This window comes from Lotus japonicus, chromosome 6 (genome assembly GCF_012489685.1).
Source record: "Lotus japonicus ecotype B-129 chromosome 6, LjGifu_v1.2".
Lineage (NCBI taxonomy): Eukaryota > Viridiplantae > Streptophyta > Magnoliopsida > Fabales > Fabaceae > Lotus > Lotus japonicus.
Window position 1 is genome coordinate 65,845,127 of NC_080046.1, and position 19,272 is coordinate 65,864,398.

A 19,272-nucleotide genomic window follows, 5' to 3' on the forward strand; every position below is an offset into this window, starting at 1 on the left:
ATAGTACTAATACATGGTATGTGACTGTGAGTACTAACAAACACCCACCATCACCATATATGTCTACCAATCATTATGTTTTCTTTTATCAATGTTCTTTGAAGAATGGCGTGGCAAATGCAACGTCATTACTTTTGTATTGCTCATAATATTAATATTAATGGCTAGGGCGTTCGATTTGGTGTCATTAGGGGCCACAAGAATTTATGGCAATTTATTTTGGACGGATACCTATCCATTTTATGGCATGTTTAGTTTCTCATCTTTGTGGCCAAGGGCTTCTTGAAATTCAATGCTAGTCGGTTGTAGACATGTATGTAGTTGAATGTGATAGGAGTAGTATCTAATCTAAGAGACTAATTAATTTATTTTTATTTCCAGTCCAGAATGGAATTGGGCTTTCTGAATTGAGCCCACTTGTGAAAAACCGCAATTACCAAATGACCCTTTGGTTGTTCTCTTACCATAACGGCTAGTTAGAGAGAGGAATTTAAAACTAGATCGTTTTACTACAACAACCTTGATCATCGCTCGCTCTTACCAAAACCAAAACCAAAACCAAAACCAAAACCAACGACTGTGTCTGTCTGTCACGCTCTTCTCTTCTCTTCTCTTCTATTCGCTTGTTAGCTATGGCAGCAGAAACTGCGTGTTTGCCAATTATTGAAGAAGAGGAGCAAATTGATGAAGACTTCTACGAGAAGATTCAAGCTCCCAAGTTCGTCGACCTCACCGCACCCGATAAACGCCCTCCCGATGATGACCGCCACTGGTTCTGCTTCCGCGTCGGTAACTACCTTCTTCCAATCCATTACTACTGTCAAATTCAAACTGATTTCGATTCAATTTCAGCTCCATTTGATTTTGCATCACTTTAATTTTAAATTCAGGTTGTGACCAGAACCATGAGCAGGAGCTGGATCCTGAAGAAATTTACAAGAATTTTGTTCTTAGGGTTTGTTTGTTCTATTTTTCTTCAACTTTGTCTTTCAATTGAGGATTGACTCTCTTTTGGAGCATGGACATGAACATTTTGATGATAATTGGGTGTTGTGTTGAATTTTCAGGTTATGGCTGCCAGAAGCCCTAACGTCAAGCTGAGAAACGCATTGGATAGAAGAGAAGCCAGGTAGCTGCTTAACTGCATGTTTGGAAATCATTTTACAGTTGATTCTAGAGTCAAAATCAATTCTGGGATCCAGAAGCTACTCAATTTTAGGGAGAAGCTTCTGCATTCCAGAATTGATTTTAAGGAAAAATAAGCTGATTCAACCATGCTATAAAGTGTGACCAATAAGCACTTTAGAGAGCATATTTGATTTCCCTTTTAGGCAAGACACACTCTATCCAACACATTTCTTGCTTGTTGATATTTATATAGAAATATAGAATCCACTAAATCACATGGTTCTATTCTCAATTTGGTCAGATTCACATAAGTTTCATCAGATAAAAATTAGTATGCTAACAAATGTGTGTTAAGGAGTGTGGTGTTGGCAATTTTATTTTTACCTGTGTGTTAAGGAGTACTGTAGAGCCTTTAAACTAACTTGATTCCTCAACTTTGTTGTTTGCTTAGTCGAAATATGAAGTGCCCCCTCACAGCTCCTGCAAAACCAAGGGTGTCAAGAATGGCCATGATTTCCTCATTGTCACACAAGATGAGAGACAACAATGTGAAAGTAAAACCTATTCCTAAGGTTGCTGCAACCCCAAATGCTAAGGTGAAGCAATCATCTTCTGTGACCAAGGCTCTGACTGGTCCTAGGAATCAAAAGAAGGCTTCCAATACAGAACAATTCAGAAGTGTTCAGAGCAAGAAAGCAATGAATGTTGCTGTGCCAAAGAGCAGATTGGTGGCGAAGGCTCTGGTTTTTCACTCCCCAAAGAAGGTGGTAAAGACCAAGTTTTCAGCAGAATTGAACACGCCCATGAAGGCTTTGTGTTCTGCAATGAAGAAGATTGATCTCAATGGAGTGAAGAAGAATGGAGATGGATGTAATAGCTCATTGCCAGTGGCTTCCAGCAGAAAGCAATTGAAAGGACGAGAGGTTAAAAGCCGTGTGTTCGATTCATTGTATTCTAAGAAACTGAAGGAACCAGAAACAAACACTGTGAGATGTTTGAAGGAAAACAAAGTCAAAGGCATGCAGAAATGCCAGGTTAGTGTGTCTCATGAGAATGACTACAGTGACATGGAGATGGATGAAAAATCAACAAGGGGTGACTCTCTGGAAAGATACACTGAATCAGGAACTTCTGGAGGTGTTAGTGAAATATCACAAGAAGCAAAAAGTGGAGAGAGTTCAATTAGTTCAAGTTCAAACGAAGAAGAGAAAAGTGCTACTCAAGGGAGTGAGAATGAAGAGAGAAGGAACCTGGTTTTAGGGATGGTAAAAGTTTGTGAAGCCAAAATGAGAAAGGCTGAAGAAAACTCTGTGGTTTCTAATGAAAAGGAAAATGAAGTCAAGGTCACAGAGAACGATGACAAGGAAAACGCTTCAGCCCCTAGTGAGAACATGTAAGCAATTTGATTTGTCTCAAGCTCTCTCTGATGTTTCATTATCTTATGTAATTGATGAATTTTTGCTGGCTGCAGAACGGTGAGTACCGATAATGGCGACCTCAAGAAAGTTGTTCTTGGCAACAAGCATGAAGAAAGAAAAACACACAAGGTTTGATCTAGCTTAGAATCTCATTAATGTTATTTTCATTCCCACCTGCTTCAATGATTTGACTGTAACCTTTTATGACCTTGACACAGAAATCTACATTGACCACAACTGGTTCTCAAGTTGTAAAATACAGAAAATTAAAGCCCACAAATCCCATTCCTTTTAAGCTGAGAACTGATGTAAGTAAAGGAGATTATGGTTGGTTTGTAAGGTCATTATAAAGTATATGATCCCTGATTTTTGTTTTTTCAAATGCTGCAGGAAAGGGGAATTCTCAAAGAAGCAAACTTGGATAAAAAAATTCCTTCACTTGTGAAAGAAACCCCAGCTAAAGGAGGAAAGGCAATAAAGAAACATCAAAGTGTAAATAAAGTGAGTCTCATTATGAACCTCAAGTTGCACCTATCATTATTACTTATTAGCATTGGATATCTAAAAAGTAAAACACCCTAATATGTCATTATATGCACCCATATAAACCTCATTTTCTCTCTTTTTCTTGCTATCACTTATTTTCCTAATATGTTTGTCTACTTTGGGTGTTCTATGTAACATTTTCCAAAATAACTAAGATGTTATTCTGAACATTATCAGAAAAGTGGAACTTGTTCCGGACAAAGTGAACAAGACAGTGACAATTATAGCAGCTGCGACGAGAAACCAAACCAAACAACTAAAGAAAATAAATGTGTAAGTTCAAGCTTGAAAGACACCATCACATGATTACTGCTTATTGTGTTTTTAGATGCAAGTGTCTGAAACTTCCCAAACGTTATGCAGGGGAACATTCAAAGTGACAACTTCAACAGCAGAAAGGTGCAACAAAAATTATCTGCCACAAAAGTTCATAGAAAGCCTCATTATGAAATTCAGAAACCCATTAATCTTGATGAAAATTTCAGAAGAAAAACCGAAATGATACAACGTAGAGTTGTGAGGCCCCGAAGGTAAGTAATAATCAGCTTGTCATATACACTGCTTTACTCTATTATAATGGTCTCTAGAAATTTAATGATAAAAGTACATATTGATGCAGTGCCTTGTCAAGGAAGAAAGATAAAGTAGATCTTGCAACAGCTTGTAAACTCAGTGTTATATTGGAAAAACCCTCAGAAATTTTGAAGCCAAAGGAAGCAGCAAGGCCACTTAAAAATGATGCTTCTTCACCTACAAGTAAAACTGCAGGTTCCATTTCTAGGCCTTGTTCAAGAGGAAGGAGGGCTTTAACTGTTCCAAGGGAACCAAAATTTCAGAGTCTCCATGTGCCAAAGAGCTGCACCACCAGGCAACCAGTTTAGGGGCTGCTATTGTTCAGTTTGCAGGGCGGTGCCGTTCAATATCGTCATTGAATTTTAGTTCTTTTCTCAAAGTTGACAGTAAAAAAAAAAAGTGTTTGTATGTGTTCATCGGCTTCTGTTTTGATTTGTATAATAACATTGTTTGATTTTTAAATTTCAGTATATATTTTCAAGTGCAAATTGCACTGACATAACAGAAAGCTCTGGCATAAGGCTAAAGAATGCACTGATATAACATCAAATAATTCAAAAGCCTCTTCATATTTTAAAAGCTGCATGACAAATATTGAAAAGAAAAAAACTAAAGAATGTTTATACCAACAGGAAAATATAGCAGCACCAGCACCAGCACCAGCACCATTGTCTAACCAATCAATCTCTTCATTCCTTAAAAAGAAAGTTCCCCTGAGGACCATGCCTGTGTAACCTTGTAGCTGCTCCAATGACTAGCGATTTGTTTTAAATAAGAGTTGCGACTCTGAACAACAGTGAAGGAATTGCCAAGTGCTGCTCCAATGCAGATGGCAACTTGATTAGATAATCCAGTGAATTCCACTGTTGCAATTGCTGCAGTGGTTTTCAAGAAAGCTACTACATGTGATCCAAAGAAACTGTTTGATGTTAAATCCTCGATGCTGTTGGGGACAAACAAATACTTTTTCTTTAAAACATTGATCTGAATTGTGATCTTCATATTCTCCATATTGACAAAAGCTCAAACTTCATACTCAGACCAACTAATGCTCATAATTGAACTTCCTTCCTACCATGGTGCAGACTTAAAGAAAAGGAGGCTAACATGCTAAGAAAATACTATCAAACTCTAGCGGCTATAACTATTAATAAATCCCAGACTCGAAGTTAATTGTTTGACCAAAGTAGTTAACTCAAATAGTCTTGAGAAACATTGCAGTTATCACAAAGTGGCAGTATAAGAAGCATGCGTGATGGGCAAATAAAACAATTTTCTCATTACTTAACATTTTTACAAGTTAACTATCATATGTATAGATCAAAAGTAAAACAAGAATCTCTTCTCTCCTCTCCTCTACAATTCCTTTCAGTAATGTACACAAAATCGAACCCCTTCCACAAAATTACAAGAGGAAAGGGTTGGGAGGAGGGTGAACTACTGGTATCTTTGACATGGTCATATTCCCGGTCAGCATATATGGTGCCACAGTATCCTCCACAATAACAGGGTTTACTTGCATGACTCTCTCCGGTATGACTTTATCACCATCAACCTTAGCCAACACCTCAAAATGCAACTTCAACGTCTCAGGCTTGGTTCTCCACTCAGGGATACCCTCCAAACTAATCCCATCTCCTTCCTTCAGCTTCTTCTCAGCCTGAAAGCCTATCTTCACAAATGTCTGAGCAGAAACATCCGCTTTCAACAACCTAAAGGAACCCTTCTTGTTAGCCTTAGGACCTAGAACAGAAGATAGAAGTTTCTCAAAACCCACCAAGTTGGCATTTGACCCATTAAGGGAGGCAATAGGCCACAATGCAGTAAACTGAGTTGGAGTAAGTAGCGTCGGGGCTTCATCCTGGAGATCAACAATAGATAGAGCCTCAATTGGGGCCTTAGACAGGGACGACAACTCCACAAGACCAGGTGCAAGTAGCTTGAGCTTCAACCTGCTATTCGAAGAGGTTGACGTCGATGAAGGAGCTGCAAGTGACGTAGGACCAACAATCCGGAGCGAGAGGAGGGGAGCACCCTGTGTACGAGAAGCACGGCGAAGATGCTCAGCTAAAGTGAGAAGACCAGCAGCAAACCCATTCTGTGTCTGGTTCAACGGCAGGGGAAATTCAAGGGGATGACGAAGACTCACTGATCTCGCACCTTTGACAGTAACCACAGCCCCCTCAGCCAAAATCACTTTCTTCAACACACCAGCATCCACATCATGCTGCAAGACAAAAATCAAGATCAAATCACTCCCTCATTATTCATTACTAAAATCCAAATATAGCACTTCCTATATAATACTCCCTTCAATCTTCATCATTTCACCAAAACAAATACTCTTAAGCAGATTGAAATAAATTTCAGCATGATGGTTGTGCACGGTCAGTGTAAAACATTTTTACACATACATCAAATAACTGAATGTCACGAATTCAAATGCATTTATGATCCTTTTATTTTAATTAAATCAAAAGCTTATCTTCGAACTTGGCAACCGGTTAACACTGACGGTGCGTTACCATTAAATTATACAAAAAAAATCACAATTTTTATATGAAACGAAAGCATTTATTAAATTGAAAATGCAAAAGTGATATAAATAACTACAATTTTCAATTCTAATTAAAAACTTTACATTCAATTGAAAGAAGCATTAGCAAAAGGATCAAATGACTTACAGGGAGAGAGATTCTCATGTCCTTAGCATCCTGAATCCAAAGCTCCATGGGACCAGCAAGCTGAAACGGAGCCAAAACGGGCAACCCGTTTTCCCCAACCCGCTTCTTCGGAACCAACCCGTTTTGATCCTCGACCCGGAAAATGGGAAGATCAACATATTCCCAGCGATTAACATCCTCAAGAAGCTTGAACGGAATCACCTTGTCATCAACCTCAATGTCAAATTGATACTCCACGGAATGGCCCACTTTAGCATCCCTAGGATCAAACCCTGAAATCTTAAAATCGTCTTCCGCTGTAAACCCTAGCCCTTTCACAATCGATTCCTTCAAATCAGAGAACGCGTTTGGGAGGGGAGGTTTTGCGTTGGAATGGAGGAGGAGGAAGAGGAACGTGATGATGAAGGTGAGAAGCGATTTCGATTCCATTGAATTGAGTTTCGTTTGCACGAATACGAACACGAATTGGTACGAATTTGAAGAGAAGAGAATGAATGAATGGAATTTTGGGTGGGAATGAAGTGTGTGGGTAAGAAATAGGTGTGAGGAAGGTTCTGGTGTGATGAGGTGGACCAATGAGAATGGAGAAAGTTATATGAGGATGAATCTGATTGGTGGAGATTCGTGGAGTGAAAAAACGTGACGTATATTTTCGCGGCTTTGATCTCGGCGTGTAATTTTCATCCACTAATTTGTGTGATACGACGACGTTTTGGTGATGTGATGTATTTATGAAAAAGAATACAAAAAGAATGGCTTCGCCCGGGTTCGAACCGGAGACCTTCAGTGTGTTAGACTGACGTGATAACCAACTACACCACGAAACCTTGTTGGTATTGTTGGACAGCTTCTGAATATTAATACACTTGAACTTGTTTTTTTAGAGCAAAATGATGTATCCACAAGGTAAGATAAGAAAGATAAAAAACAAAAGGTATTAGATAAACACATAATGAGTGTAGCAACGGAAAAAAACATGAAGAAGTGGTGAATGTATTATATGATAGAATAATGAGAAATTGAAATTTTTTTTTTTGAAAAGAAGAAATTTAAGTTAAAGAGAAAAATATGGTTTATGAAAGATATTGAAAGGAAGATACGCTACCAATTGTATTTTCTTTTTTTAACAAACCAATTGTAAAACCTAGTAGAGAAAAGTAATTGGAAAGCTAGGTGTAGAGCGTTGTTTGCTGGCTTGAACCGGCAGCCTTTTCAGGTGGTGCGGGAGGCCCAGGCCTTTTGGGTGTTGGTAGCTCAAATTCTTTATCGCTCAGTTCCCCCGCAGATGGAGCGTTGGGTTCGATGGATTTTGCTTCGTCCAGGCTTTATTTCCCTCAAAACTTATGGCAGTTCCCTTTGGGATTGGGGGGTTGTTCGTTCTACTGAGGGTAATTGGATTTTTGGTTTTACTTGGCATGCATGTGTTTGTGACAGTCTTCGGACGAAGCTTTTGGCCATTCTTCGGGGCTTGAGTTTGTGTTGGGAGCATGGTCATAGGCGTGTGGAGTTTTTCATTGACTCGCTGCTTGCTTTAGGACTTATCACTGCATATCATCCTCTGCTTCATCAGTACGCTTGCATAATAGGTAGCATCAAGAGCCTTCTTCGTCGAAGTTGGGTTGTTCACTGCCGACACAAGCTTCGTGAAGGAAATGTTGTTGCTGATCATTTGGCCAAGCTTGGTTCAACTCATGCGAGTGTTGTCAGCGTTTGGAGTGCTCCTTTGGATGGGTTATGCCCCTTTTGCAAGCTGATGTACTTGGTGTGGCTCTTCTAATGCCTTAGTTTTCTTTTGTCCTATTTTCTTTTCTTTGTTGTTGTTATAAAAAAAATTAAGAAAAAATAAGAGAAAAGTTGTGAGGAAAGCTCGTTTTTCATTACTTGGAAATAAAGACTTTTTTTTTTCAATGGTAAAAGATTCATTAGTTTTTTTTTGGTTAAAAGATTCATTAATTGAAAATAAAGAATGTTTACACTATTTATTATTTGCTAAAAAAATCTTCTGAAGGTAGTGAGAGGCGGAGTTGGCCCAAACTTTAAGATCATAGAACTATCTGGAATACTAGAGAAATTAGACTTAAGTTCTGAATGCTATAAGGGCTGGCCCAATACATATTAAGCTTAATAGCATTTTTATCCTCACTTATTATGATTTAACAGTTTTAATCTCTCGGGAATTTATTAGCCTACAACGTCACTCACGTTTACTAATTGTTGCAGTTTTGGATTTTTGTAAACTTTCATCCAATATATAATGGGTTTTAATTAAAAAACCAATTAAAAATAAGGTTTGAACAACAGTTTTATGTTTTCTAATTAACAATTTTATGATTTCTAGTTTTTTTAATTGATTTTTAAATCAAAAATCGTAAAAAATTAGATGGAATTTGACGGAAAATCAAAACTGCAACAATTAGTAATTATGAGAGACGTTGAAAGCTAATAGATTTCACGAGGAATCAAAATTGTCAAATCATGATAAGTAAGAGACCAAAAGTGTTATTAAACCTACATGTTAATATTCTCAACTAAAATCCTTCATCCAATTAGGCTTGTTGACCTGTCTCGTGGGCCTCTTCTTATTGCTTGGTCCCAACTCCCACGCCAGTCTACATATCATAAATGAAAAGAAATATAATTGAAGATGTGAAATATTTTTTTATTTAGGACATAATTCTTCTTATGCACAATTGATGAAATCATTGAACAAGTAAAGTAAGACATGTGAAAGTCATTGAGCAATATGATAAATAATAGGAATCAAATCACGCTTACTCTAGCCAAACTTTAGAGAATCACATTTTCTTCTTGTATTCCAATCAATTATCAAACAGTTCTGTAATTGAGTATTTTGATTGGAACAAAACATGTGTTTGAAAACAAAATCTATTTTAATGAAATTCAATTATGAAAACATTTTTAGTCACCAAGTTATAAAGTCATGACAAGACGTAATGTTTTGAGACTAAAGTGAGAAAGCAAGTTTTTTTTAAATAATATAAAAATAAAACTATTTATCACAAAAAAAGTAGTTTGGAAACGATTTACCAAGAAATTAAATTTGCGACGGAAACAAATCCGTCACAAAGTCCTTGTCTGAATAGAAAACCGCTACGAAGTTTTGTGACGGGTTATAATTCGTCACAAAGTCCTTCTCAGACAGATTGCGACGGATTTCATTTCCGTCACAAATGTTTGTCACCTCATTTGCGACGGAACATATATCCGTCACAAAACCCTGGATAGCACTTTTGCGACAGAAATTTTATCCGTCACAAATTCCTTGGAAACAAGGTTATGGCGACGGAATCGTTTCCGTCGCAAAATCTATCTTCCAACAAAACTGGTTGCTTGTTTATCTGTGACGGAATTTGCGACGGAAATTCTCTACAATAGAGAATGTGTTTTAAAAAAGTGTACTGCTCATAATAAATTGCTAAGATATTGATATTCTCGTATTATTATCACCATCATTCACCTCATGAAGCACCAAAAAATCATTCACCTCATGAATAATAAAAATATATTGGTTATTTTCGGGTTTTATGCAAATATTGTTCCACTATATGAAGGTACAAAATGATTCTATTATTAGTAACAGTTAACCAAACTTTTACAAGCAGATACTGCTCCAAATAAAAACAAGTACAAGAGTCCTGACCACTTTTTTTCAAAGCAAAACACATGGAAAGTAGCAGGTTACTCAACAACAAAGGCCTGTTTGTCAAAAATAAAAAGCAAGATATGGAAAAGTTTAACTTTTCATTCCTGCCCAAAAAAAGCCTATAAGAAGCTCCACATTCTAGAAACAGGAGGGTATCACTCAAGGATCAAGGTGATAGTAACATGGTCAACAAGTTGAGCATGCAAAAAGAAAAAACCCTCCCGCAAAATGAACATTGATCAGAGCAAACATGCTTGATTGAGATGGCTGACATCACAGGCATTGCAAACAGAATTATCACTGAAAAACTTCAACTTGAACTGCTTTATTTGATTGATTGTACTCCTATTCTTCTGTTGGAGAAGATAGATTGATTGATTCTTCTATATAATGGGGGTAGTGGACTGGTGAACAAAATAACAAACAACTTCACATGAGAGATGATAGAGCTGAACGTAGGTTTCTCACAAGATCCTTTCCTGTCATGCAAAATCCCATATCCATCTGTGAAATGCAGAAACAATTCCTTAATTTATTGAAATAAAATTATACTCATTGGAAGAAAGTAATGAAAAACAATGAATATATTAACTCATTTAGTTAAAGGAATTACCTGAGCAATAATGGTAATATCAAGGGCAAAGCTCCCAAATGTCAAGGCACTGCTATTGATAACTTTTAAATGGAACTTCTCAATCTCACTGATTGTTTTCTCTATAATTCCTTTATTCTTCAGACAGTGCAGCCTTATGAGGACATTTCTTTCACAGAATCGTGCTTCAATTTCAGGCAGTGTGTCATCAAATTCACCACCATTGTCTGAAGAAGTGTCTTCAGCATCATTACATAGAGATTTCTTCAGAATCACCACAGATTCCACAGTTTTCTTCCGCTTCTGCTCCTCCTCTAGAGCACTCACCTTTTCTTGCATTTGCTTCAAGTACTTGATAGCTTCTCCAAGAACAGAAGCTTTGTCCATCTGTTAGTAGGAAGTTCAAAAAAATGAAACCATTGTATTTCCAATGAAAAGTTTAGAAATACACATTGTGTGTTGAGCAGTTTCACACTGACTAGAGATATGAGTAAAATAGTTCTTATAAATTGTACAACAATCTTCATTTCTAAGCTATCTTTTGGGATAGAATTAGGCCTAATCCAAATTCTAAGATTGTGGCAGACAGACAAGTAAACTCAGAATGATATTAACAAAATTAAAGCTTGTTAACCGTGTTTCCTACCTTTTTCAGGCCCGGAACAAGAGCTGACAGAGCAATGAACCTCTGGCTGAGCTTCTCTCGCCGCTTCCTTTCAGCAATTACATGCTCATGATGAGGTTGAGAAAGTTTATGACATGCCCCAATCTTTTTATCCTCCTGGCAAGCTTTGAAGGCATAGTTTTGATTCATGAAGGCTCCTTGAGAGATCAACATGTTTGCGAGAGCAGTGTTATCAATTTTAGGACTCTCCATCTCCTCTTTAGGCCTCACTAGTCCCAATTGATTCATGTGATGACTTGAATCAGCAAATGAAATCAGATTTTGGCAGGAAGCATATTGTGTATCAGTAGAAGTTTTGTGGTTGAAGTTTGGGCTATTATTAGTGAATGAATGTTTTTGCAAAGCCTCTCCAAAAGCAGCGGAAGCTGTTAAGCTTGGGGGATCAATAGAGCCAAAGCGCCACTGGTGGAGGAAGTTAGGATCCTCTATCAACCCCTGCAAAATCAAAATCAGAAAATATAACCTTCCCTACTCAACTTTCAGAAGTTTCATACACATGTGTCATCAACTATCTAGCCTGCAGAAAGATTCAAATATATCCATGTTTCATTCATTTATTAATTATTTGCCTTGTTTAAATCATAAATGGTTCCAACTTGCAAAGTAAAAATTCAATTAATTTGGTTGCAACTTGCAAGACTAATTTTGCAACAGATATATGTCTTACCTGTTCAGGTAAAGATGAAATCTCCATATGCATATTCCTGCTACCAAAACAGTTGAAGATGATGTCCTGGAAAAAAAGTCAGAAGGAAAAGCTAATTAGTTTTGTTACTTTGATTTCATATAGCTGATAGCAATATTGGCTAAATGCCCATTAAGATTAGATACATTGATTGAAGAAGAAAGCAACAAACAGAAACCACAATATCCCACCTATTGCATGTTTGGATAAAGGTGGAAAACTATGGTGAAGTCAAGTCACCATGAAGAGAAGCAACTTCTTTTAATGTTTGCAACTATACCCCATGATTTTGGACTCACCGTGGTTTTTACCGTGTATACAAAACATGCACTAAATCTAGATCAATTATTTAGTGAGAAAAAATCTTGGAAACTTGCATTCAAATGTTTTAAGATGGAGAAGAAGCTTACTGGTTAAGGTAGATTGCAGCTCTCAATGTTGCTGCTGATTCCCTAGCTGCTTCAGCTTTATATATTTTGTTGTTGTAATTCCTTTTGTCCACTCCACCTCACTGTATCCCAACTTAGAAGAGTTGCATTATGATGCTCACGGGTTGTTGATGTGAACTGGCTTTTACATACAAGAATAGAAGCCTATGTTTCAATCAATGATAATATACTTAACGCAATTTTATATTCCAAAAGCTGACAAATAAATAACACACCCACCAATTGCTATTGTGTGGACTTTGGCGGTGTTCTTCACCAACTATACATTGAAATCTTGATCAAGGGTTTGCAAAATCTTCACTATGCGGTCCCTCTTTTTCATTTGTCCTTAGTCACTTTGTTAGATTTTTCATTGCCTTGGTCAAAGATCATTTGAAAGTCACAACTAATTTGCAAGAGCTTATCAATATCATACAACCCATATTTCAATTAACAACATAGTGAGATCCTAAGTTGATACTGTAATCAATTACCGGTTGGTAAATTGTCAATTTTCAAATATGAACGTTAAGATTGGTTTTGAAGGAGGGTCCCCACAGAGAGTTTGGTGAAATACAAGAGTTTCCATTGACTTGAGATAATTTTAGCCAATTCCCAAAGAGCAAGTGTGTGAAGAAAAACTTATAACTCAATGATAGTGTGACCCACTAACCGACTTGTTTAAGAGTTCACACAATAATTAAGTGGGTACTCAAATTTTCATAGTGATGAGATTAGGAGTAATAAATAGTTTTTTTTAACACCGGTATAGACACGAGAAAAAATCTTGTTTGAATCAAAAACATCTATATTTTGATGATGTTGATTCTTTAAATATGACACAAGACTCTCGTATTTAAAACATCATTTTAAAAAATTAAGTATATATTACTTGAATTATATGTTAGTGTTACATTATCATTATAATGATTAAGGAGAATATGTTTTTAAATAATTTTCAACCATCCAATAAATTAAAAGAATAGGTAGTTGATTTTGATGGATTGATCCTGATTCTCGTGGGAATTGTTGAGTCCAGATTCGAACATGATGTTGTGTGCTGGAAGTGGAACTGTTCTGGTCACAGTACCTTTCTAGAAATCCTGCACACGTAGACTTAAGAATTAAAAATTGTTAGTAAATATTAATCTCTCTAGTCTCTATCTCTTTCAAATGGCGGTTCCCACTTCATACCCTTCTTAAAAATGAAAAGAAAAATTTAAAGTGATAGCTTTGTTAATTTCAAAACGTTACCAAATCTAAAAGTAAAATTTTGTTTTGGCTTGGAAGTCTAAAGTGACGGTTCATACAAATTGTTTATTTCATTGAACTGATAATCCTTAAATGTGTCCCATTCATGCCATCGAATTGTTGAAGTGTCCATTGACAATTTCAAACCTCATCACTGAGGTTGTTCTGCCGAGGACATGGATCTTGTTTCTTTCTTTTGACAAGTTAATACTACATGAAATATAAAACATGAAAACACTGAATGAGCAGCCAATATGGACTGATCACTTACCTAAAGCCCAAAAACTAGCCCAGCTAAACAGATATATCTGTAGATAATTGCTAAAATATTGTTTTACTCATATCTAAAAGTGACACCAAACTGCATTAACAGTTTAAGAAGATTATAATTTGTAAGCCCCTAAAGAGCAATACAATTGTACAATTAGGTGTATAAGAGCAACTCCAACGCTGGGCTCTTAGCTCAGCTGGAGGTTTTAAGAGCCGGCTCTTATTTTTTCTGTGCGTTGAAGATAATTTAGTGTGTGTTTGAGTTTAGCTCTAACGTCTACTCATGTTTAATCTATTTGAAGAAGTGAGATATTGCATCTTGAGGTCCTAACTCAACAAGGATTTTATACTTTCGTTAGCCTTTAATTCAACTGATTGTAGAAACAAACACATGCTTAAACATCACACTTTTAAACTAAAAATCAAACAAACACTAATTATTTGTTAAGAGGCCCAAAGCTAGAAAAAAAAACTTGTGATTAAATAACTTTGTTTAATTTTTATTTGATTATTTAAATTATAGAATGTGCCTCTTCTTAGGATGGAGTCACATCCATGTGGTTATCCCTAATTGATTTTACTATACCATAATTAATTACTAGGTTTTCCAACTGAAAATCAAACACACTCTTAATATCTGCATCTATCATTGTTCAGCCAAATGTTACTTTTATTTGATTTTTTTATTCAACACTTAATTTTTAACATTTATACTTTTGTTATTTTTTGAAACTATTAAATATTTTTTATCAATTGAATTATTTTTTTATGTATCCCCTATTAGACAAATATCCATAAAAAAATATTTTATTCCCTCAACAAGCATCGCTCACTTTTTAGCTTACGTGGACTCAACCAAGACAAATGTTAATAACACTCTATCGTTATCTTCTGAGGTCCCATGAGCTCTGGCATGAGGATCGGTTGCTTCAACATCCTCCTCAGCTAAGCAACCAGTTGTAGCCTTCTCGTATCGACGATCCAAGACCTTCAACATGAGGAGCGACTACTTTACCGGCCCAACATCCTCCTCAGCTTAGTAACCGGTTGTAGCCTTCTCGCATCGATGATCCTAAGCCCGAGTAATAAGTTGTACATAAAGTACACACCTCATATCTCATATGATTGATCAAAATTTATATGTAAATTCTAGTTTGAGGCCCACATGAATTTAACCAATCAATCAATAATAAGAGAATCTTGTACTAAAGAAATGGTTAAAATGAGGTTGCATGAAATAATGTATCGGGTCATAATCAGCACAGAACATACAAACACTGACTCACTCACTCACTCTAGCAGCATCTCAACTCAACTCATTCCATGGCAGCCACCACCAGAGCAATAGCCATAACCAGCAACTCCACATGCTCTCTACTTACCAAGAAGAAGCCCTTTGTTGGCTCCCAATCTACCCTTTGCCTCAATGTTTCTAGTTCCAGGACTACCAGGTCTTTTACCTGCAGAGCCATTTACAATCCTCAGGTTTTGCTCAAGGAAGAAGGCCAACCCCAATCCCTCGATTACAGAGCTTTCTTCGTCGATCAATCTGGCAACAAGGTACTTTTCTCATCCCTCTCTTTAATTTTAATTGGGTTCAAATTTGCATATTATTATTAAACGGGCATCGAAAATTTGGGATTTTTTTAAGATTCTGCTACTGGGTTTTGCTTAGAACTAGAACTTTGTGATGTTGGGGCATCAAAGTTTCTTTCTTTTTGTATCATTGTCACTGCAATGGAAAGAGGGTGGTGTGTGGTTGCTGTGTTTTGATTAGTAAAAAATGGCATTCAATGTGGAATTGAAAATTGATGGTTTTTCATTTCCTGAGCATTTGCTTGCTGTTTATTGGGAGGATGGAAGTGTTAGAAATGAATAAATCATTGGATGCTTGAGCTGATCTAGGACTGATGTCTGGTTTAATTGTAGTGTTTTCTTTGATAGATGAATACTGAATAGCTTTTTAATTTGTTGTGACTTGTGAGATAGCATTGGTATGGTGTTGGTTAATTTTGATTTTGATACACTTCAGAGTTCAGAAGCTGATAGAGATGTTTCTTGTGTGTGTGTGTGTTTTCGCTTTTTTCTTATACACTTTAACTCTCCTGTTGTGATTGGAATCAAGGACAGGTACTGAAAAATAATCTGTAAATTATGCAGGTTTCTCCCTGGCATGATATTCCATTGCAGTTAGGTGGGGGTGTCTTCAACTTCGTTGTTGAAATACCAAAAGAATCCAGTGCAAAGATGGAGGTTGCCACTGATGAGCCTTTCACTCCCATAAAACAGGACATTAAAAAGGGAAAGCTTCGATTTTACCCGTGAGATACAACTTCAAAGCTCACTGTTCCCTTTTCGTTGTATTTTTTGTCATTGGCCGAACACTTTTATTCCTTAACATAAATCTATTTTCCAACCAAGAGTTTATCTTTATTAAGGGAGCATTGGCAATGTAAATGTCCTGTGGTATATTTAGAGGAGCCTAATTTAATAATTGTAGCATTTTGCATGCCTCATTCATCAGGTCTCGGGATTCTTTTTGCCTTCTTTTGATACTTTTCTTTTGTAATTTAGCTATTTGATTTAGTTGCATATTTATCCTATTCTAAAACTTATCTTTTGCTTGCTCTCCAGTTATAATATACATTGGAACTATGGCTTACTTCCACAGACATGGGAAGATCCATCTCTTGCAAACTCTGAAGTTGAAGGAGCATTTGGAGATAATGATCCAGGTATTCCATATTTCCATTACTAATGAATCTAGACCCCAATCTTTCCCATAATGTTGTCTTGTCATAAATAGGACTGCAACAAAACATGTCTAAAATTCTTGTTAATTTGTAGTTGATGTGGTTGAGATTGGTGAAAGCCAGAGGAAAATAGGCGATGTTCTCAAGATCAAACCGCTGGGTGCATTAGCCATGATTGATGAAGGAGAACTTGATTGGAAAATAGTTGCAATTTCATTAGATGATCCAAAGGCTTCACTTGTGAATGATGTTGATGATGTTGAGAAGCATTTTCCAGTAAGCTCTGCTTCATAACTAGCTAATTATTTATTTCTGTTCTGCCATTTATCTGTTTACAATCACGTGGAGCAGTTTGAGTGATTTGCAAGTGTCTGATCCAAGCTACCTACTTAGTGAAGTCAGCTTTTTTACTGTTACTGCAAAATTAACTAACAAGACTGCTGAGCCGATGCTTATGGTATTGATTGAACAATTGAAATTAAGGATTTGATCTGATTAGGAGGGCAATTATGTGTTCCTGTATGCAACCTATACTGAAGTCACTTCCATTAAGATGGAAATATTCTTGCTAGATGTGAATGTGATGCTCAATTGTTGTCATGATCAGCATCTTATGTGTATTATATTATTTTTGGTTGTCTCCAGGGAACCCTCACAGCAATTAGGGACTGGTTCAGAGACTACAAGATACCTGATGGGAAACCCGCTAATAAATTTGGGCTCAGAAACCAGGCAGCAAATAAGGTACTCTTACTGCATGAATCTCTTACAGCAAGTATCCTAAGGAATTCTTTCTTCTGTTTTGAACTTTATGAAATAGTTTATCACTTTACATATTATTTTAATGATTTATTGCTTATTGTTTTGGTTACTAAAGTAATTGTCTTTCTGGATGTATTATGTTTCTGTTAAGAGCTGTTTTTTTCTGGTAGATGTTTGTTGCTAGATCACCATAGGGTTAGGGAGATGGGAGTGTTTTAGGGTTACTGGTGATATAATGTATTCTTCTTGTGTGTGCTCATTTTATCTCTGTTGAATCTGTCTTAACTCTGACCCTTACATTTGGTGAACAGGATTATGCGCTTAAGGTCATTACAGAGACCAATGAGTCCTGGAGTAGACTTATCAAGAGATCAATTCATGCTGGAGAGTTGTCACTTGTGTAAATGCATTGACAGTGTTAGTTACTCATGCCAATGCTTGCATTTTCTACAATGCTATTTATGACTTAGCAAACTCTTCTGTCGAGCTTCACGATTATATCAATGACATTATTTACCTTTTTTGGCCTGACACTCGTTCAGTATATTCATCTGCCTTAATCCTTATGTATTCTGCATTTCATTTTGTCATTCTTCATTCTAATGGGATTACTTCAGAATTCAGATGGTTCCCAAACAGGAGTGGCAATAGCCAATGAGCTAATAATTGGTACTAAAACTATAATTTTGTAGGACTTGAACTGAAGTTTTTGATCCACTATTCTGGCAGAATAATGTTATCCGCAATGAAACTGTGGACAGTTGCTCCTGACTTTAATTTAACCTGAATTATTTTTATGTAACATCATCTCAATGCCAATGGAGAATCCGGGTGTGGTTGTATTATTATACACATTTCTGTATGCAAGTATGTACTATAGGACACGGAACCCTACTTTATATTCCAATAAAATGCTTCTTACTTTTAGAAGTAGTTAAGTTTTGATTACAATACTAATAAGATTTCAAATTTGTGTCACGTTAATCAATTAAGTTAAATAAAAATATATTTTTCCCACATATTTGAAATATGATCGGATTCATGGAGAGTGCGATTTGACTCGTGATGAAAGCTGACATCATGCCTTACATGTGCAAGTCGGGCGGAAAGTTGTGTTCCTATTTGCAGACGCATGAGTAACGCATAAACATGAACCTTTTTTCTCATTAGAAAAAGATATCTCAAAATAAATGCGCCACTATTGAATAATATAAATGTTTAAAAGAGGTGTATATGTACAATTACATAAGGAACATTTTAACAAGTAAGTTTAAATTATTAATTAAAATGATAAGATTATTTTGAATTCCCTAATAGCCCAATATTCAGCATGGTTAACAGCATAAAGCATGGAAATAGAATAAGCAACATTAAGCAGCAAAAGTGATAAAAGCAACAATTTCATGTCTTTGGAAATCAAAATCAAAGGGTAAGATATTGTGAAGAAATTCTTTCTGCAAGAATCAATGTACAATATAAGTTAGTTTGAAGAAATAATGTGAAGGTCTTTAAGTTGAAATAAGAAACTGGTGAATTGTGAACTTCACTTCTAAGTAACTTCATAAATACTACATAACACTCAATGAATAATCAATCATTTTGTCAAATAAGTTTGAGAGGATTTTTCAGAAGAAAAAAAAAGTGAAATAATTGAAAATAAGCATGCCTGATGCCTGCAGTGTTAGTCAAAGAAGGAAAGAACTTTGGCGGCTTCTACTATGAAAACTTTGTGACTTGTGACCTTTATCATCTAATAGTTGTTACAAGCTTTCTCAATGGAACCTAAGAACTAGCTAAGCTAGATATTAGTTATGTACTGTGAAATATAAATGT

At 36.2% G+C, this 19,272-nt stretch overlaps 5 protein-coding genes and 1 non-coding gene across 7 annotated transcripts; 3 read left to right on the top strand and 3 right to left on the bottom strand.

Moving 5' to 3' along the window:
* Positions 1 to 524: 524 nt before the first annotated feature.
* Positions 525 to 4,127, top strand: LOC130722445 (uncharacterized). Its single transcript, XM_057573174.1, has 10 exons — positions 525 to 789; positions 891 to 955; positions 1,068 to 1,129; positions 1,580 to 2,521; positions 2,600 to 2,675; positions 2,765 to 2,854; positions 2,937 to 3,047; positions 3,270 to 3,365; positions 3,456 to 3,622; positions 3,712 to 4,127. The coding sequence occupies exons 1-10, from the start codon at positions 633 to 635 to the stop codon at positions 3,971 to 3,973; spliced, it is 2,028 nt and encodes a 675-aa protein (XP_057429157.1). The 5' UTR covers positions 525 to 632; the 3' UTR covers positions 3,974 to 4,127.
* Positions 4,128 to 4,918: 791 nt separating this feature from the next.
* LOC130722448 (protein TUNICAMYCIN INDUCED 1) lies at positions 4,919 to 6,865 on the bottom strand. Its single transcript, XM_057573178.1, has 2 exons — positions 6,350 to 6,865; positions 4,919 to 5,892 (listed from the first exon to the last, which is right to left on the bottom strand). Exons 1-2 carry the CDS (start codon positions 6,776 to 6,778, stop codon positions 5,071 to 5,073), a joined length of 1,251 nt encoding a protein of 416 aa, XP_057429161.1. The 5' UTR covers positions 6,779 to 6,865; the 3' UTR covers positions 4,919 to 5,070.
* Positions 6,866 to 7,102: 237 nt separating this feature from the next.
* Positions 7,103 to 7,176, bottom strand: TRNAV-AAC (transfer RNA valine (anticodon AAC)). Its single transcript has one exon. It is a non-coding gene; the product is annotated as a tRNA-Val (tRNA).
* A 458-nt stretch (positions 7,177 to 7,634) lies between these two features.
* On the top strand, positions 7,635 to 8,126 carry LOC130725799 (uncharacterized). The gene has a single exon (XM_057576988.1). It carries the CDS (start codon positions 7,635 to 7,637, stop codon positions 8,124 to 8,126), a length of 492 nt encoding a protein of 163 aa, XP_057432971.1.
* Positions 8,127 to 9,916: 1,790 nt separating this feature from the next.
* LOC130726855 (transcription factor bHLH25-like) lies at positions 9,917 to 12,709 on the bottom strand. Of its 2 annotated transcripts, none has more exons than XM_057578176.1 (5): positions 12,386 to 12,709; positions 11,958 to 12,023; positions 11,252 to 11,725; positions 10,627 to 10,992; positions 9,917 to 10,517 (listed from the first exon to the last, which is right to left on the bottom strand). In XM_057578176.1, exons 2-5 carry the CDS (start codon positions 11,988 to 11,990, stop codon positions 10,443 to 10,445), a joined length of 948 nt encoding a protein of 315 aa, XP_057434159.1. In that variant the 5' UTR covers positions 11,991 to 12,023; positions 12,386 to 12,709; the 3' UTR covers positions 9,917 to 10,442. The 2 variants fall into 2 exon arrangements, with proteins under 2 accessions (XP_057434159.1, XP_057434160.1); XM_057578177.1 differs by lacking the exon at positions 12,386 to 12,709 and adding an exon at positions 12,167 to 12,338.
* A 2,456-nt stretch (positions 12,710 to 15,165) lies between these two features.
* On the top strand, positions 15,166 to 17,972 carry LOC130726305 (soluble inorganic pyrophosphatase 6, chloroplastic-like). Its single transcript, XM_057577545.1, has 6 exons — positions 15,166 to 15,484; positions 16,085 to 16,245; positions 16,559 to 16,659; positions 16,772 to 16,953; positions 17,323 to 17,421; positions 17,751 to 17,972. Exons 1-6 carry the CDS (start codon positions 15,248 to 15,250, stop codon positions 17,841 to 17,843), a joined length of 873 nt encoding a protein of 290 aa, XP_057433528.1. The 5' UTR covers positions 15,166 to 15,247; the 3' UTR covers positions 17,844 to 17,972.
* The last annotated feature ends 1,300 nt before the right edge of the window (positions 17,973 to 19,272 follow it).

Coding starts and splice junctions, on each gene's coding strand:
- LOC130722445 (XM_057573174.1), top strand. CDS start 633: ATGGCAGCAGAAACTGCGTGTTTGCCAATTATTGAAGAAGAGGAGCAA. Junction 956..1,067: donor ACAAGAATTTTGTTCTTAGG/GTTTGTTTGTTC, acceptor TTGAATTTTCAG/GTTATGGCTGCCAGAAGCCC. Junction 1,130..1,579: donor TTGGATAGAAGAGAAGCCAG/GTAGCTGCTTAA, acceptor TTGTTTGCTTAG/TCGAAATATGAAGTGCCCCC.
- LOC130726305 (XM_057577545.1), top strand. CDS start 15,248: ATGGCAGCCACCACCAGAGCAATAGCCATAACCAGCAACTCCACATGC. Junction 16,246..16,558: donor GGAAAGCTTCGATTTTACCC/GTGAGATACAAC, acceptor CTTGCTCTCCAG/TTATAATATACATTGGAACT. Junction 16,660..16,771: donor ATTTGGAGATAATGATCCAG/GTATTCCATATT, acceptor GTTAATTTGTAG/TTGATGTGGTTGAGATTGGT.
- LOC130725799 (XM_057576988.1), top strand. CDS start 7,635: ATGGAGCGTTGGGTTCGATGGATTTTGCTTCGTCCAGGCTTTATTTCC.
- LOC130722448 (XM_057573178.1), bottom strand. CDS start 6,778: ATGGAATCGAAATCGCTTCTCACCTTCATCATCACGTTCCTCTTCCTC. Junction 5,893..6,349: donor ACATGAGAATCTCTCTCCCT/GTAAGTCATTTG, acceptor TTTGTCTTGCAG/CATGATGTGGATGCTGGTGT.
- LOC130726855 (XM_057578176.1), bottom strand. CDS start 11,990: ATGCATATGGAGATTTCATCTTTACCTGAACAG. Junction 10,993..11,251: donor TTGTTCCGGGCCTGAAAAAG/GTAGGAAACACG, acceptor TCCTACTAACAG/ATGGACAAAGCTTCTGTTCT. Junction 10,518..10,626: donor ATATTACCATTATTGCTCAG/GTAATTCCTTTA, acceptor TGCATTTCACAG/ATGGATATGGGATTTTGCAT.